The 17,727-nt window shown below is 33.6% G+C and overlaps 1 protein-coding gene across 1 annotated transcript in view; it reads left to right on the top strand.

The window, feature by feature from the left end:
- COL4A5 (collagen type IV alpha 5 chain) overlaps window positions 1-17,727 on the top strand; it is a 252,110-nt gene that overhangs the window by 139,444 nt on the left and 94,939 nt on the right. The window contains exons 11-19 of the mRNA XM_040627518.1: window positions 5,064-5,099; window positions 5,188-5,229; window positions 5,389-5,481; window positions 6,710-6,763; window positions 6,860-6,916; window positions 7,163-7,207; window positions 8,975-9,028; window positions 10,620-10,661; window positions 12,676-12,808. Coding sequence (XP_040483452.1) covers window positions 5,064-5,099; window positions 5,188-5,229; window positions 5,389-5,481; window positions 6,710-6,763; window positions 6,860-6,916; window positions 7,163-7,207; window positions 8,975-9,028; window positions 10,620-10,661; window positions 12,676-12,808 — 556 coding nt within the window. The remainder of the gene's footprint in view (window positions 1-5,063; window positions 5,100-5,187; window positions 5,230-5,388; window positions 5,482-6,709; window positions 6,764-6,859; window positions 6,917-7,162; window positions 7,208-8,974; window positions 9,029-10,619; window positions 10,662-12,675; window positions 12,809-17,727) is intronic.

Genomic DNA, 17,727 nt, shown 5'->3' with positions numbered 1-17,727 from the left:
ATGTTTTTTAATGAATGAGTAACTGAAGGTACTACAGGCTCATAATAAGTCAATTGTACTTCAGTGTTTTCTGGCCACTTCCCCATTTCCCTTTAAAAGGTAAATTTATTCATGTTAATTACTGAGAATACCTAATCTTCAGAACATTTATATGACAGATTTAATTCTGAGATCGTTTTTTGTGCTCTTGCCTGTTTTTGTGTGTCATAACTGTTACTTACAACTTCCACTGATGATTTCTTTCAGGGAGAACCAGGCAGTATAATTATGTCATCACTGCCAGGACCAAAGGGTAATCCAGGATATCCAGGTCCTCCTGGAATACAAGTAAGCATCCAGTGATTTTCATCTTTACTATATTAATTAAATCAGATCACAGCATCACATTTTTCTCTTCAGCCTTTAATTTCCTCTATTTTAGTTACAGAAATTATCTGAAGTTTGATAGACACTGCATGTACTTCATACCTGGAAATAAAAGCAATCTGGACCAGGGAGAATTTTGTAAAGGACTGCTTTGTTCTTTCAACTTTCTATCCAGTTTCCATGGAAATTTTTGTTTTGGGATTTGGCAGTGGAAATACGCTTCTGTATTCTTATTCTTGTGCTGTGAGGATCAGTAGGTGGTAGGAGTAGTCCTGATAATTGTAAATGGTCTGGTTAAAAATAAAAATTGTAGGTCTCCCATCTAAGATATTAGAAGACATCATTTGTAACACTGTTAGTTATGCATAAGTGAACATATTTTGAAGGCTGAAGGAATAAAATTTATGCATGGTGAACTTCAAGTACAATCTTAAGAAAAAAGTTATGTTAACCTATAGATAACATGCATGGAGACAGCAATATCTTTTGAGTATAGATCAGGTAGTCAATTTCTTGAGGTTTATATTTCATAAAGTTGATCTCTTTGCCAAAAAAAATCAGTACTTTCTAATATTTGATTACTAAGATACAATGTTGGGAAAATTTTTCATTAACTACTAACTCATTCCATGCTTGACAACACCCATCCATGTGATCTTAAGTACCGTCAATCTTGCCCTTTATCCCTTATAATTTTTTGTTATGTAATATTTGAAAATGCAGCCAAATACATGCAAGATATATGTATGCTATGAAGCATTAACTACCAAATGAACACATATGAATCCAAAATAACATTTAAGAACTAGAACATTTCAAATAATTTTGAATCAACCTGGGGTTTCCTTGGCAGTCACATCCTTGTGCATTCTACCAAGATATAAGTACCATTTTGAGTTTTCTATTGCTTCTTAAAGATAGTTTTGTTATAAATATATCTCTAAACAAGAGTGTTTAATTTTGCTTTTAAAATAATATAACATTTATATAGTTTTCTATAGTTTTCTGCAACTTTTTCCACTTGATATGTTAAGATGCCTCCATGTAACTGTAGTTCATTCAGTTTCACTTCCATGTAACATTCCAGTGTGTGTACATACTACAATTTATTTCTCTGATCTCCTATTATTGAATATTTGGTTGTTTGGGAATTTTTTTAATTACAAAATAATCCAGGATTTATACCTAGATATAGAGTTGCTGGATTTCACTGAAGTCAAATTTTCAGCTTTTTAAGATGCCAAATTGAGTTCCACAAAAGTTGCATCATTCCCTTACATCGAAAACCGGGGATGTACTGTATGGTGACTAACATAATATAATAAAAAATCATTATTAATAAAAAAAAAAAAAGTTGCATCATTCCTTTATCTGTTGTCCCAGTTATTCTCACTTCCTTCTTTGTCTTTAATCTTATTTATTTAATTTAATTAATTTTTTTGCATCCTTTAAAATTTAAAAAAATTTTTTATTCTGGTATAATTAACATAAAATGTTATATTGGTTCCAGGTGTACAATATAATGATTCCACAATTCTGTACATTATTCAGTGTTCATCACAATAAGTGTATTCTTAATCCGTTTCACTTATTTCACCCATCTCCCCCATCTGTCTCCCCTCTGGCACCACCAGTTTGTTCTCTTTATTTAAGAATCTGTTCTTTTTTTATTGTCTCTTTAATCTGTCTGTTTTGATTAAATTAAATTCTTCTTTAAAATTTAATTTAATTTTTTAAATTATTATGTTCAATTAGCCAACATATAGTATATCATTAGTTTTTGTGATAGTGTTAATTTAAATTTCACATATGACTGAAATCCTATGGTATTTTTTTTTCTCTGACTGACTTATTTGACTTAGCACTATACCCTCTAGATCTATCCATATTGCAAATGGCAAGATTTCATTCTTTTTTTATGGCTGGGTAGTATTCCAGTGTGTGTGTGTGTATGTGTGTGTGTGTACACACCACATCTTCTTTATCCATTCATCTATGGATGGACACTTGGGTTACTTCCATATCTTGGCTATTGTAAATAAGGCTGCAATAAACATAAGGGTGCATATGCATTTTCAAATTAGTGTTTTCATTTTCTTTGGGTAAATACATAGTTATTTTTTACTTTAAAATAGAGAAGCCACCTGGAAGCTGGTAGTCCTTCCCTTCCCATTTCTAGCATAAAAGCCCACTAAATGCCCATCTTTATCACTTTATTTTGTAAAGCTTCCTTACTATGTGTTTGTCCTACATTTGTTATCTACTGCTATAAAACGTAAGTTTTCTAAAAGCTGTAGCCATTCTTTTTAGTTGAATTTCTTTATAGTTACTTCCTCCTTTTATTCTTATACATTTTAAAATTCTGCTTATAATACTGCAGAATTATAGAACTGTATAACCAAATTCTGGCAGTTACTTAAGTTAAAATTTCATTCATTTAGTTCTTTGTGTGATATAGTTGAGAGGTTTTTTTTTTTTTAATCCTTTTCTTCCATTCTTTTATAATAGGAACTATTATTGGATGCTACCTAGATGAGTAGCATTAAATGGTTTTTAATTTAAAAGACCATATTTTGGAAGTTCTGCCAGTCTGGTTTAGATTCTTTCATAATATTTTGTAGGCCATGAACATCACTACATCCATGAAACCTAAATGTAAAAGTTTTGTTTTGCTAATTAAAGCTAACCTTCAAAATTACTTTCCATCTGTCTCCTTTTCAGTAAACTTTTCCTTTCAGAAGTACTATGCTATTTTATTTTATTTTATTAAGACTTTATTTACCCATTTGACAGAGAGAGAGAAGGAGAGAGAGAGCACAAGCAGGGGGAATGGCAGAGGGATAGGGAGGGGGAGAAGCAAGTTCCCCAGTGGGCAAGGAGCCCGATGCGGGTCTCCATCCCAGGACCCTGGGATCATGACCTGAGCCAAAGGCAGACACTTAACCAACTGAGCCACCGAGGCGCCCCTGTTTTTATTTTTAAAAAATTAGTATTTACTTGAGAGAGAGAGAGCGTGTGTGCACAAGTGGAGAAGGGGCAGAGAGAGAGGGAGAAGCAGACTTCCCACTAAGCAGGGAGCCAACCCAGGGCTCAATCCCGGGAGTCCAGGATCATGACCTGAGCCAAAGGCAGATGCTTAATGGACTGAGCCACCCAGGTGCCCCTATATATTTTTTTCATTTACAGGATATTTTACAATGCTATGGTGAGCAATATATGTGCTAAGTAATCGCTTCATTTTATAGATGGGGAAAAATAAGGTACATAAAAGGAAAGATTTAAAATAAAATATTTTGTTGGTTACCTATTGATGTATCCATGTTGAAGTTGATTCTAGCCATTGCATTAAGTCTTCTAGGGCAATTCTGTGGTCACTTGATGAAATGTGTTTCTTCATATTGCAGTTTCGTTTAAGAGGAACAAAAACGGGTATTCAGAAAAAAATATTGGCTCTTATTTCTGAGGGGCCTGTGACAAAACAGTAGGATTGGCGAGGGTAGTGAATCACTCTGCAATGGAATAAGGATTTTTGTACCCCAGGAAAGAACCAAAAACTTCTAAAGAGCTTGACTATGCAGCTAGTTCTCTTACTTTACTACCTCTATGGTCACTCATATTTTCTACTGTAATTAAATTCTGAGTATTTTTGCCCCTGAAATACTTAGATTTCATTCAAGTCATGTTTTGGACTTAGAGCTTTGCCTCTTAAAAGGGCAAGAAAATTGTACTTCAGTCAAAGTAATTTCTCATGTGCCATTCTATCTCTCATCTACCATATATTTAAGTGACAGTTTTCATTATACCTTTATGGATTGCACAATTTTGCTTGTGACAATTGGTCCTCTATTCTTGAATGAAGGAAATAACATTTGGTAAATACTAAAAGAATCTACCAGAAAAGATTGTGATTTCTGCTTTCCTGGAAATATCTACAAAAGGATTAGAAAACCCCTTTGTTTAGTCTATTTTAGTTGTAGACATCCTGCAAAGCATGAGACTCTGGACTATGGCACTTTTTCCTAACTCTGTTATTATAACATCAGTATAACCTAGATGTGTTGTTACATCTTGAATGTCCTCAACTCTTGTGACTCTATAACTGATTCGCTCTGCACTTCTGAATGTTCCTTCAATTAACCCTGATTCAACAGGTGAAGCAAAGTCTTAAAAATGCCACCAGATACAATATGTAAATGAATAGATTCACTGAGATCAAAGAGGTAATATACTTGGGCAAACAAATGCTTATTTAACTTTTCAAGCCTTGAAACATTCCAAAGTCAGGTCACATAAAAATAAAATGAACTAAGAAAGTAAACACATGCTTTTTAGAACTAGAGAGTTAATTGCCTTATGACACCTGAATTATTTATCTATGATTCTGATATGAGAAATTTGATATGTTGGTTGAGATTAACTTTTATATTGATTTTTGGTACTGATGTTACCCCTCTGCCCGCATATATCCTAGTTTTTCTTCCCCTGTGCACTTGTATGCTGTCACAGGAAGTCTCCACGTTCATCTAGTTTGTTAAAATCAATTTAAATGTGAGAAAAAAATGGGAATATAGTATTTTCAAGGGCTTTTTCAGTCCTTGTTTTTTTTATAAAACCAAATAATTATTTTGAAACCAAATAATTTTTAGTAAACTTATTAATATATCCCTTTTTTCCTTTTCTGTGTCTTCTATTCTTAGGGCCCTCCTGGTCCACCAGGACTTCCAGGACCAAAGGTGATTTTCTTTTTCTTTACATTTTTTATTTGGTGTGAATTCTTTCTGTTAGTGTCAATGAGATTTTAACTAAAACCTCTCTCTTCAGGGGAATATGGGCTTAAATTTCCAGGGACCCAAGGGTGAAAAGGTGAGTAAAGAAAAATGTTGATTATTCAGCCCTCAGTTTTCTCCTTTTCTCATCATTTGAGCTCGTCTTTCTGCTTCTTGCAACTGACTTAGCTTACATTTTATATTATTGTCTGTGTAAATTATGAAATATTACTTTCTTATTGAATCTTGCAAACAGGGTGAGCAAGGTCTTCAGGGCCCCCCTGGGCCACCTGGACAGATCAGTGAACAGAAAAGACCAATTGATGTAGAGTTTCAGAAAGGAGATCAGGTGAGTATGTAGAGAGGAAATCAACGAACATTTTGCTATAACAGCGGCATTTCATTAAAATGCATTATAAGCTGGAATATAATTATATGTGAAGGTATTTTAAAAATAACAAGGATTTGAGATAATTAAATTTTTAAGGAGCTTTTATTGAGATATAATTTATATACCATACAATTCACCCATTTAAAGTATACAATTCCATTTTTTTTTTTTGTATATTCACAGGGTAGTGAGACCATGACTACAGTGTAATTTTAGAACATTCTCATCAGCCACCCTCCAAAACCCCATACCTGTTTGTTGTCACTCTTCATTTCTCCCCAAACTCTCAGCCCTAGGCAACTACTAATACACTTTTTGGCTCTGTAGATTGGCCTACTCTGATCACGTCACATAAATAGGATCATACACTATATGGTGGTCTGTGTCTGGCTTCTTCTACTTAGTAGGTTTTCAGGTTCTTCCATATTATAGCATCTATCAGTACTTCATTTCTTTGTATGGCTGAATAATGTTCCCAAATGTGAATATTCTACATATTGTTTATCCATTTATTAGTTGATAGACATTTGGATTGTTTACATTTTTGGCTATTATGAATAATGCATTCATGTATGAAATTAGGTCATGGTAAGGTCGATGGTCATTGTCTTAGATGCCTCTCTTCTCTACATTTCACTGATATACAAAGAGAAAGATGGTATTACTCTATAAACCCTTGTTGTGTTTAGAAATAATTGTCTGATACCTTGCTTCTACTAGAGTAGATGAGATCATACATATCTTTTATAGCATAGTAATCCACCCTTGAACAAAGTGTGTACATTGTTGTTTCACTTGAATGCTGATAAGAAAGTATAAAGGACAAATTGTACTGAAACTCTACCATCAATATGGATTGGGTCATTTAATTCTCTGCCAAAATGTATATGTGTTATATAGCACCTATATCTCCTAGTTTTTGCTTTTTATAAAATGTATCATTAATAATTTCATTTTAAGTGTTGTCTTTTTATTTACCTCAAAACTCAGCTTGTACATACATTAGAAATGAACTGAAGTAAGCAAAGATGGCTCTTGGTTCTTTTGCCTAGCAGATTTCAACTTTGAATTAGAAACATCCTGTTATCTTTGGTTATACTGCCTGAGTCTGTAGTTCAGCTTGTTAAAAGTGTTTTTAGCTAGCTCTAGTATTAATGTTGCTTTCCTTTCCCCTACTACTGTGTAGGGACTTCCTGGTGACCGAGGGCCTCCTGGACCTCCAGGGATACGTGGTCCTCCAGTAAGTCACCTAAAATTCTTTAGTGTCATTTAATGTAAATTGGTATTGATATGTAGCACTCCATGAACCAGAGTAAAACTACTTTTGTGTGTACAGGGTCCTCCAGGTGGTGTGAAAGGTGAGAAGGGTGAGCAAGGAGAGCCTGGCAAAAGAGTAAGTGTTATGACTACGAATTCTCTTTGCAAAAGATTTTTAAATGTGTGTTTGTGTGTGTGTGTGTGTAATTTCTTAAATCCCACTTTCTTTGTCTCAAAATGTCATATTTATTTATTTATTATAATATTGAAGTCCGAAAAGTCTACTTAATAGTCCAAGGCAGGAATAAAGCTTGTTACATTCTTTAATCTCATACTCCCCAAATAACAAATTTATATTCTTGCATTTCTTTGAATCTTATAGGGTAAACCGGGCAAAGATGGAGAGAATGGCCAACCAGGAATTCCAGTGAGTAGATAAAGCCCATTCCCTTCACCTCATCCCCCAAAATAGCAACATTTGTATGTGGTTGTAGAGAAGCAGGATGGCAAACAGGCTTGGGTTTGGAAATAGTTACTATAAATGGAAATTACACTTTCTCTTTTGAATATGAATTTAAAATTTCTTTGTTAAAAAACAAAGTTCAGATTTTTTTTAAAGATTTCATTTATTTATTCATTCGACAGAGATAGAGACAGCCAGAGAGAGAGGGAACACAGGCAGGGGGAGTGGGAGAGGAAGAAGCAGGCTCATAGCGGAAGAGCCTGATGTGGGGCTCGATCCCATAACGCCAGGATCACGCCCTGAGCCGAAGGCAGACGCTTAACCGCTGTGCCACCCAGGCGCCCCCAAAGTTCAGATTTTTAAGTCAGATTTATTGAGATATAACTTGTATACAGTAAAATGAACCATTTTCAGTATACAGTTTTGTGTGTTTTGGCAAACACTACAGTGTATAATCAGCTTTAAAATAAAAAACAGTTCCATCACCCTCAAAAGTTCCCCCAATGTTCTTTTGTAGTCATCTTCTCCCCTCCCTACCACCCAAAGCTCCTGGAAGCAATTGATCTGTTCTCTATCCCTTTGATATTCGTTATTCCAGAATGTCATTTAAATGGAGTCATATTGTATATAGCTTTTTGAATCAGGATTCTTTCACACAGCATAATACATTGTACTATATGTCAATAGGTCATTCCTTTTATTGCTGAGTAGTATTTGTAGGGATGTACCAAGGTTTGTTTATCCATTTATCCACTGGAGGACAATTTGGATGTTTCTGGTTTTGGCCATTATGAATAAAACTGCTTAAAACATTCACATACAGTATTTTGTGTGAACATAAGTTTTTCAATAAAAGTTTTGACAGATCATTCTAATTACTACAAAATAAAGAGGAACATAAAAACGTGCAAGTCTAGGAACATTATTTCAAGCAGTCTCAGTATCGTATACACAGTAGATGTTAAAAGAGGTTTTCAAGAACAGAAAATTTGATGAAATTTTGTAGACCACTCTGAAGAAGGGATAATTCTTAACAAGCTTGGAAGTTGGAAGTATTAAAATCAGATAAATTGGTTGCCAGTTGATTTTGCTAAACAAGCAGTCCTCAGTTTGTGAACTCTAGAATCACAAATTAACATAGAATGGTTTAAGGGGAGGTAAATTCAGGACCTTAACTCCTGGCTTTTTGGGGAACAATTGGTCTTTGTTTCATGATTTAGGCAGCCATGATGGTCAATAATTGCCTCTGATTGTTTTTGACAGATATCTTCAGGGAAAAAGCTGTTCTCTGTTTTCACTGGGAGAACTCAAGTCAGGTCAAATAAAGATAGTCACCAGACAGGTCAAATAATGACAACTCTTTGGGAGTGGGTCTTTGAAGAAACTCCATCCCGGTTCTTTCACTTGCGTTTGCTCCCAGGCTGCTGGTTTTCACCTTGACTGTGAGCTGTTGGTTTTCAAGGTTACCATGTGGCTGAGGAAGGTTGATGGGAGTAGAGCAAATTAAAATGCTACAAAGCTCTGTGTTCTTACCAAGATTAAGTCATTTTGTTTTCCCCAACAAATACTTCCTGGATTGCTACAAGCCTTTGGTTAATTTCTAATGTTCTAAAAAAGTTGACTGTGACCATTTTTGCCAATGTTCTTTGTTGTGTTTATGGAGCAGAGGGTGTTTGAACATCCTTACTCCACCATTTTTGCTGATGTCACCCTGATCTCTATATTTTAAAGGGTTTGCCTGGTGATCCTGGTTACCCTGGTGAACCAGGAAGGGATGGAGAAAAGGTAAGAATTTTAATACTTTGAAGTGACTGGTTGTATTCTACTTAACATAATCCTTTTTTCTTCCAAGGTTGAGTTCTAAATGAAAAAATTTCTTAATAACTAGCTTTTGTATTCAAAACATACCTTCTTTATTCATCTTTTGGTGTTGCTCCTTTTTCTTTTGTATCATTTCCTCTAAATTTTCATTCATTGTCCTAAATCACAATCTATGTGGTAGAAATCCATGAAGAATTGTTTGACTTTAGCATTTCCTTTGTGAAAAGTTGGTGCCTTCATTTTGAGCATGTATTGGCAAAACTTTTGTTCTCTAGAAAGTGGATTCGGCACTATTTTAGTGAGGTCCTCATGCTAAAAAGGCTTGTAGCTGTGAATTTAGAATGTCTCCACTAAACATTTCCATTCTCTGTGCGGTTATTGTCTGAAAGTCTGTGGCTAATTCTTTGTCACTTTTTTTTTCCTCTCGTTTGGCGATATGGCCTGACTGGAAGTCATTTATTTAGTTATCTATTTTAAAAGTGACTATGAAAAAAAAAAGGTGGCTTTGAAAGAATGTATGAAGCACACATTTCCCTTATTTATTTATAGCAGACCACAAAATATCCAGTTTTCCAATCTCTGTGATCTCCAATTGCTTTATATGAAAACCAATACTGAAAAGCTTTGTTTTGCAGGCAAGGAGGAAAAGGTTTTACAAACTTGAATGTACCCAGAGGGTGCATGTTTTAATGGTGGTTATCTCTAAACTAGATCCAACTTCAAGCTTGGACTAAGAGGCACAGCCAGAATAAAGGAAGATAATAAATAGAGAACAGGATTTTTTTTTTCAAGTAGTAAGTAAAGTGATAGGATCAAGTAAATCTTTAAACTAAATGAAGCTTTTAGATAGATGAAGAGTTCCTATGAACAAGTCTAGAACAAGAATAGAGGGCTGAGAGAGACCTCTATCCTTGGGTCTCGGCCAGTAGAATAACAGTTGCATACTGTGTTTTTCATGCTGTTGTAGCTACTGGTTTAGAGTAACCATTTTGTCTCTGAATTTGTCTTTCATTAGTTTCTAAGAGGAAACTCACAAAAGCAATTATAATTAATTAGCTGTTCCTGATTATAGTTAAGTCCATCAGCTCTAAAATATCTGTCACTAATGGAAATAACACTAAATTTATGCTCTTGACAAGTTTTATGAAAAGAAACATGGCTTAATGTAAAAAATAAAATGGTTTTAACTGATTCTTGTGGTGCCAATTTTTTTTCAGTATCTTCTTTATAGAGTATTTATACTTTGCTAGAAAATAGGAATCTTAAAATCAAAGGATGTTGGATCTAGACATACCTTGGAAGTCTGGTCCATATAATAAAGCAGATAAATTAATTGATTTGATCAAAATCATGTAGCTAGTAAATCTGAGACAATATCACGGGTCTTCCTAGGCTTATTTCAGTACCATCTCATTACCTCAAGTTGTGTTTCTCTTTGAGATATTTTATTATGGACTCCTGGGTCTTTATGAAACTTAGTTATCTGCTATGTTTTTAAGGAAATTGATGTTTTCATGTGATTTTTACTAATCTACTTTACACTTGTATTAAACAGGGCCAAAAAGGTGACATTGGCCCAACTGGGCCTCCTGGACTTGTAAGTTTTTTTTTTAGTCTCCATTTATCAAATTTATGAATGGATTTTTATTTTTGTGCCTTAATATCCTCTGTACCTTTTCCTCATAGAACACAAAATTTCAAGTCATTAGTAACTTTTACTGACTTAAAAGTCTACATCTAAAAACCTCAGTAATGATGACCTCAAAGTCTTTGTATTGTTTTGCCTTTATATTACTTCTCCATAGTAAAGATCCAAAATTATGGCATTGGGTTGTTTTGCATCATGATTGCCAAATTATTTCTCAAATAACCAGCAGGTGGTGCAAGTGTTGCTTGTAAAGGTTTAATAAAAGAAACTTGGGAAACAAGGGATTGGCCCTTTCCCCTGCAGAGCTCTGGAAAGCTGGATTTGGTCTTAATAGGTTTTCTCAATTTGTAATTGTCTGATTCACACCTCTTTCTTCCTTGGGTATGTGCTTTCTAGGGGCTCTTAATCAAATGTAGGAAACTGCTCTATGAAAGAATAATTAGGGGGTTTACAGATTTTGTCATGTTTGCGTTCACCATGAAATTTAGGTCAAATATATTTCCAATCTTAGTAAGAATAAAATATCATTGTTACAGTTTGACATACTGGCTTTCCTTTGATTGAAATTTGGTAAGACTCTTGGTTTTATACTGTACTGAATCTGCAAATGTGCAAGTGTCATAAGGTCTACATGTTCAGACGTTTGAATAACATTAATTCTTTCTGTCCATCGTCTCAGATATTGCTACTTAGTACTTAACAAATCTAATGAAAATATACTTAAAGATCTTAGACAATTTTTATTCACTTCATTTTAAAGTCAGAATTTTAGTTCTCTGAGAAGTAATTCCTTTGTAAAATGAGATTATAACGTTCTTATAAATATCAGAAGAAATGGAAATTTTGAGAATGCAGTCCTACCCAGCAGCCCACTTTCCCTTTTGAACTATCATCTCCATTCTAGGTCCCACAACTTTCAGTCTCCTTTTGTCTGAATATTTCTTTTATCCAATAGAACTAGGATGAAATATTGCACTTTGCTAGTAGGTGTTGATTTGTACTTAAGTCCAGCAGTCCCTTAAATCTAAAGCTTAATTATCATTATAGCTCTATAAGATCAGTTTCTTTATATTTCAATTATTTAACATGAAATTCTTTAGACACTGAGATTCTAAGGAGACCAAGAGAAAAGGAATGATCAGTTAGTTGATTCTAATCAATAAAGCCCTCCTGAAAGAGATGAGTTTATTTTGTTTTAGAGGAAGAAAGAAATGTGGGTTGATAAAGGGAAAGATTGGGAGAAGGCATTATAGATATCTTAAATGGCGTATTCAGAGCGAAAGGCAAGAATGTGCAAGATGCATGAAGTTGTTATAATCAGACAGACCTCACTCTCCTAAAACTACACTACTAGAAATAACAGGAGATGAAATAGGTGAGAGAGGTATTGGAAGTGAGAAGAGATTTGACAGAGTCCAGGGTGAAAAGTAGCATCAGACATAGTAAGAAGTACTGGGCAATTTTGAGTCCTTAAATAGGATAGCTAACACAGAGAAATTGATTTTTGAGGAAGCATATCCTAGCAGTAGATTTGGATTGAAGGGGAGAAGCTCTGAGGTGCTTCTCTTAGTCCAAGTGTGAGATGGGCATAGTAGCTGTGGCAACAGGAAAGAAGGAGGCAAATTAGAGACATTTTCAGTAAAGAATTATCAGGCTTAGGTAACTGGAATGAATTGAATGTAATAAGAGACATCAAAAATAATTCTAGCTCTGTAAGCCTGGGGCTCAGGAGAGTGGTATTATTATTATTATTATTATTATTATTATTATTATTACAGTTTCTAATCAGTTGAAGGATAGAAGTGATATGGAATGTGACTCAATCTGTGTAGTAGTCTTGATGATTTTGCATTCAAGGGCTTTGTGAAAATGATGGCACTGTAATCATATGTAGCTGCTAGATTATTTTTAGAACAGGGCTCTTCCTCTTTGAGTTCCTTTATTTTTTTCTTTCATAATAAAGGTGATTCCTAGGCCTGGGACCGGTGTAACTGTAGGAGAAAAAGGAAACATTGGGTTACCTGGCTTGCCTGGAGAAAAAGGACAGCGAGGATTTCCTGGAATACAAGGTCCACCTGGTCTTCCTGGACCTCCAGGTAAAAGAGACTGTACTTAATGTTCTTGTGTTTATAGCATCTTTACTAATCCACATGTCCAGTATTATACTAGTTCCAGGATGAGCATGGAAGTAGAAGACATGAGTATTTTTTAATTGACAGAAGCTTCTCAACTCTTACTATAGCCTTTCTCACCAAATTTCTCACCTGTACTTTAAAAAAAAAAAGCCAAGTCCATTGGATAGTTCTCTTTTACCCTAAAAATACCATTTCTACCTTTTATTATTAATAAATTGCACCCAATGTTTCTGTAATCCAAAAAATAACCATTACATTTTTCATGCTGCTATGGAAGGGAATGCTATTCTAATAATGCCTAGTTTTATAAGATTTCCTGTATTAAAACAGTAAATGGCACTATCCACTTAGAATTCCAGAAATATCTACTTAGAAATCCCCATAGTGATTTTGCACTGCAATAAAATTTGGTGGCTCAGTACTGAGCATTATATAGTTCCCTTATTGAAGATACACAATACAGTAGAGCATTTCTAATTTGGCCGAAGACTGAGTACCACCACCCTTGTCTAGCATGTTTATTTGGATGTTCTCTAAAATGAAGAGATAGTATGGATTTATGTAAAATATGAAAAGGCATCTGGCATAGCACCTGGAAAACATATATGTTTAATAAATTATTGTTCCCTACCCTTCAAAAATTTGACTAATGAAATATTAACATGATGAGACGAGTGACAGTGATCTCCCAAGGAGAAAGAATAAATGTGGGTCCCACTTCATTCTAAGTATACACTTTGAATTTCTAATTTCAAGATAGTAGACTAAACAATACTATGTCTAGAAAATTCAGATAAGGAATTCTCCTAGGATGCAGCAAAAAAGTTATAGAATTATATCACATGAAAGAAAAATTAAGAGACATAAAGGATAAACCTAGAAGTTCCAAAATTTACCATGAAGGAGTTCAGAGAGGAAAGAATGGGACAACAGGCAATATTTGCAAAATTAATGACTGAGAACTTCTATTTACTGAAAGAAAACATGAGTCCCTATGAAATGGTGTATGAATTACCAAGCAAGAGTAAGATAATAATAATACACAAATACATAATGACATATTGTAGGGATATTTTAGAATTTAAGGATAAAAAGAACCTCTTAAAAACTATCTGAAGGAAAAGGCAGACCACCTACAAAGCAATGAGAGTCAGAGGAAGATATTGAGGCATTTTCAAAGTGATGAAGAAAAATAACTATGAATTTGGGATTCTGTATTACATCAAACTGTTATCGTAGTGTGAATATAGGATACTTAGAAAGTTTAGCACCTCCAGAACTTCTCTAAAATAGTTACTGGAGGGTTTAGTCTAAGAAGGAGGAAGTGAATTCAGGATGAACTTGGGGGTGGGAATGGGTAAGATACAAGAACCAATGGTTAAGAAAGATATTTTGTGGAACTATAATTATACACGTTATTATCATAGGATGTAGGGATACAGAGAGAAGAGGGGGAAGTCAATCATACAGTTTTTTTGGTCTTATTAGAGAGAGAGAATACTAATATTTCTAACTCTATAAGTTTTTAGAAAAATGTAAGTTTAAGTACATAGGTCAAAATTTTAGTAGTAACCACTGGAGAAGAAAATAAATAAAATGCATGACTTACATACCTTTGAGAAAAGAAAATGACCAAAAGTCTGGATCTACATAATACAAGTTAGAATTGGGACAAAACAGACACAGACAAACTTTGGTAAATAGAAAATAAAATATAAGATGACAAGAAGTGAAAAATAAACCAGTAACTCCAATAAATGTGAAAGGCCTAAGCACTGATTAAAAGACAAAAACTAAAATAAAATTGAAATAAAAATATATACTGTGCATAATAGGCCTATTTAAAGTAAAAGGACATACGCACTAATGAATCATGGAACTTTACATCAAAAACCAGGGATGTACTGTATGGTGACTAACATAATATAATAAAAAATATTATTATAAAAAAAGATATGCATGTAATAAAAAAAGTAATTTTTAAAAATAAAGGTTCATTTTTACCTACTAAAAAAAGATAAAGTAAAAGGACATAAAAAATTTTAAAGCAGTTGAAAGATATTAGGCAAGTGCTATCTAAAAGAAAGCTGGTTTGACAGTTCTAATATAGTATGAAATAGAATTCAATTCAAGAAGTACATTAAAAAGAGAGACATTTCATATGGACAGATATAGACAAATCATGAAACTTTATACATCTAAAAATACAACTTTGAATATATAAAGTAAAAATTGATAAACTACAAGGGATAAATTGGTAAATCCCTGACATATTAAGGAGGTGAAAAATAAATCAGGATATAAATGATTTGAGCAAAACAATCAGGCTGCATATGTGGGAGAAAGAAAAGCTGTATGCAGCAGAGAATATACATTCTTTTCAAACTTAGTGAAAGTTACAAAAATCGACTCTACTAGATCAGAAAAAATCTTTTATTTTTTTTTAAGGATTTATCTATTTATTGTTGAGAGACAGAGAGAGGAGGTGCACGCACACACACAGACACAGGGGCACAAGTGGGGGTGGGGACAGAAGGAGGAAATCTTAGAGCAGACTGGAGCAGACTCACCACTGAGCAGGAGACTGGTGTGCGGCTGGATCCCACTACCCATGAGATCACAACCTGAGCTGAAACCAAGAGTTGGACACTTAACTGACTGAGCCACCCAGGTGCCCCCCCCCAAATCTGCATATATGTAAATAACTTTGGAGGTAAGGAAGAAACAAATGGAAATGACTAAATGCAAATCAACCTTGTATCAAAACTTATTAAACATAGCCAAAGTGGTATCCTTAATTTATCACAAAATTAAAGATACTAAAAATAAATGAGCTAATTCGAAAAAATAATAAGAACTGAAATAAGCATAAACAAAATAGAAGGAAAAACTTGATAAAGGTAAAAATAAGAATAAAATATGATCAAGAGAAAAGCAAGAGAAGGCACAATTAATATCAATAAAGAAAATATTATTACCATAAATACAATTAATTTTTTTAAATTACAAGAAAACTATAAAATTCTATCAATCTATTGGAAATTCTAAATGAAATATGCATTCCTCATGAAACAAAAAACACAAATTACTAAAATTTTCCTGAGAAAGTAAAAAAAAACTAAGTAGATTAATTGCCATGGAAGATTTGGAAATGTTAAGGATTTCCATGAAAAAACATTTTATGGTTGGTTATATAATTTTGTGGATGAATTCTACTAAGTTGTTGGGCAAGTAATTCTGATATTTTACAAACTTTTTCAGAACATGGTTTTTTAGGGGCGCCTGGGTGACGCAGTCGTTGGGCATCTGCCTTCGGCTCAGGGTGTGATCCCAGCATTCCGGGATCGAGTCCCACCTCAGGCTCCTCCGCTGGGAGCCTGCTTCTTCCTCTCCCACTCCCCTGCTGTGTTCCCTCTCTCGCTGGCTGTCTCTGTCACATAAATAAATAAAATCTTTAAAAAAAAAAAAAGAACATGTTTTTTTAAAAAAAGGACATTTTATTTAATAACATTGATAGCAAACCACCAAGGAGATAGCACTAGAAATAATTCAGTCTCATTTATGAATGTAGAAACAACAATCCTAAATAAAATATTAGCAAATCAATTCAGTAGTATATTAAATAATATGATGATATGACCAACTAGATTTTACCCTAAGATTGCAAGGGTGGTTCAACATTACTGTAATTGACTACATTGACAGATTAAAAGAGACTAGGCCAAAAGTTACAAAGAAAACAGTCAATAAAATTCAATACCCATTCAATTTTTAAAAGGTAAAAAAGTTATCAAACTAAGTTAAAAGGGAACTTGATGAAGCTATCTGCTTCATATAGGAAGTACAGTACTATACAGTAAATGTCATACTTTTGTGGTAAAACATCAGGAACATTCTCATGCAAGTCAAAAATAAGATACACATACTCAAGAGTTGCCTATACCTTTTGTCCTTACACTGGAGAGACCAGCCAGTACACTAGGTCTGGAAGAAAAAAGAGTTGTAAGGATGGAACAAAACTGCAAATTTTAGTTTTTCACAAACCCTATTATAATCTACCTAGAAAGCCTAAAAGAATCAAATGACAAATTACCAGAACTTAGAATGTTTGCAAGGTGGCCAGATATGATAGTTGCAATCCTTAAATAATTTGCCTTTCTGTTCACCGGCAGTAAAAAATTAAACATATGAGAAAGAAATCCGGTTAACAATAGTGATAGCAATAAAATTCACAGTAGTAATCAAATTAACCCATGAATAAACCAAACAAAAGATGTGTAAGAACTTTTTTCAGAATTCTATAAGATATCATTAAATAATGTAAAATTAATAAATAAGTGGAGAGATATACTTAATTTCTTGATATGAGAACTCAATATTATAAACAGGTGATTCTACCAAAATTTAATCTTTAAATTCAAATTAATCTCATTCAACATTCCAGTATTTTTTAAAAATGAAACTGACAAACTGGTTCTAATATGCATTCAGAAGATAAATTTCTAAGTCTAGTAAAGATGGTTTTTATTTATTTTTTCAACTAACATCTTTCATAAAGGTAGAAGCATTTTCTTTTTTTTTTAATTTAAATTCAATTAGCCCACTTACAGTACATCATTATGAAGATGGTTTTTAAAAAGAACAAAGATGGGTATATTTTCCTTAGCAGTTTTGAAAACATTATTCAAATCATTTATAATTATAATGATTATTTTTATTATAAAAAGATGTGTTTATGGTACAGCAATAGATAGTGCAGAAGAATGTCCAGAAGTAGAGCCATGTTTGCATGAAAACTTTGAGATGCCTCTTTTTCTCTTGCCAATGTCTTTCTAGTATTTCTTAGATTCAAAGATCATAACATCAAAAAAAAAAAAAAA

Source organism: Ursus maritimus (assembly GCF_017311325.1).
Source record: "Ursus maritimus isolate PB19 chromosome X unlocalized genomic scaffold, ASM1731132v1 scaffold_X1, whole genome shotgun sequence".
NCBI classification, from domain to species: Eukaryota; Metazoa; Chordata; class Mammalia; order Carnivora; family Ursidae; genus Ursus; species Ursus maritimus.
The sequence above is the reverse complement of the archived record's forward strand: the minus strand, read 5'-3'. Positions and strand labels throughout refer to the sequence as shown.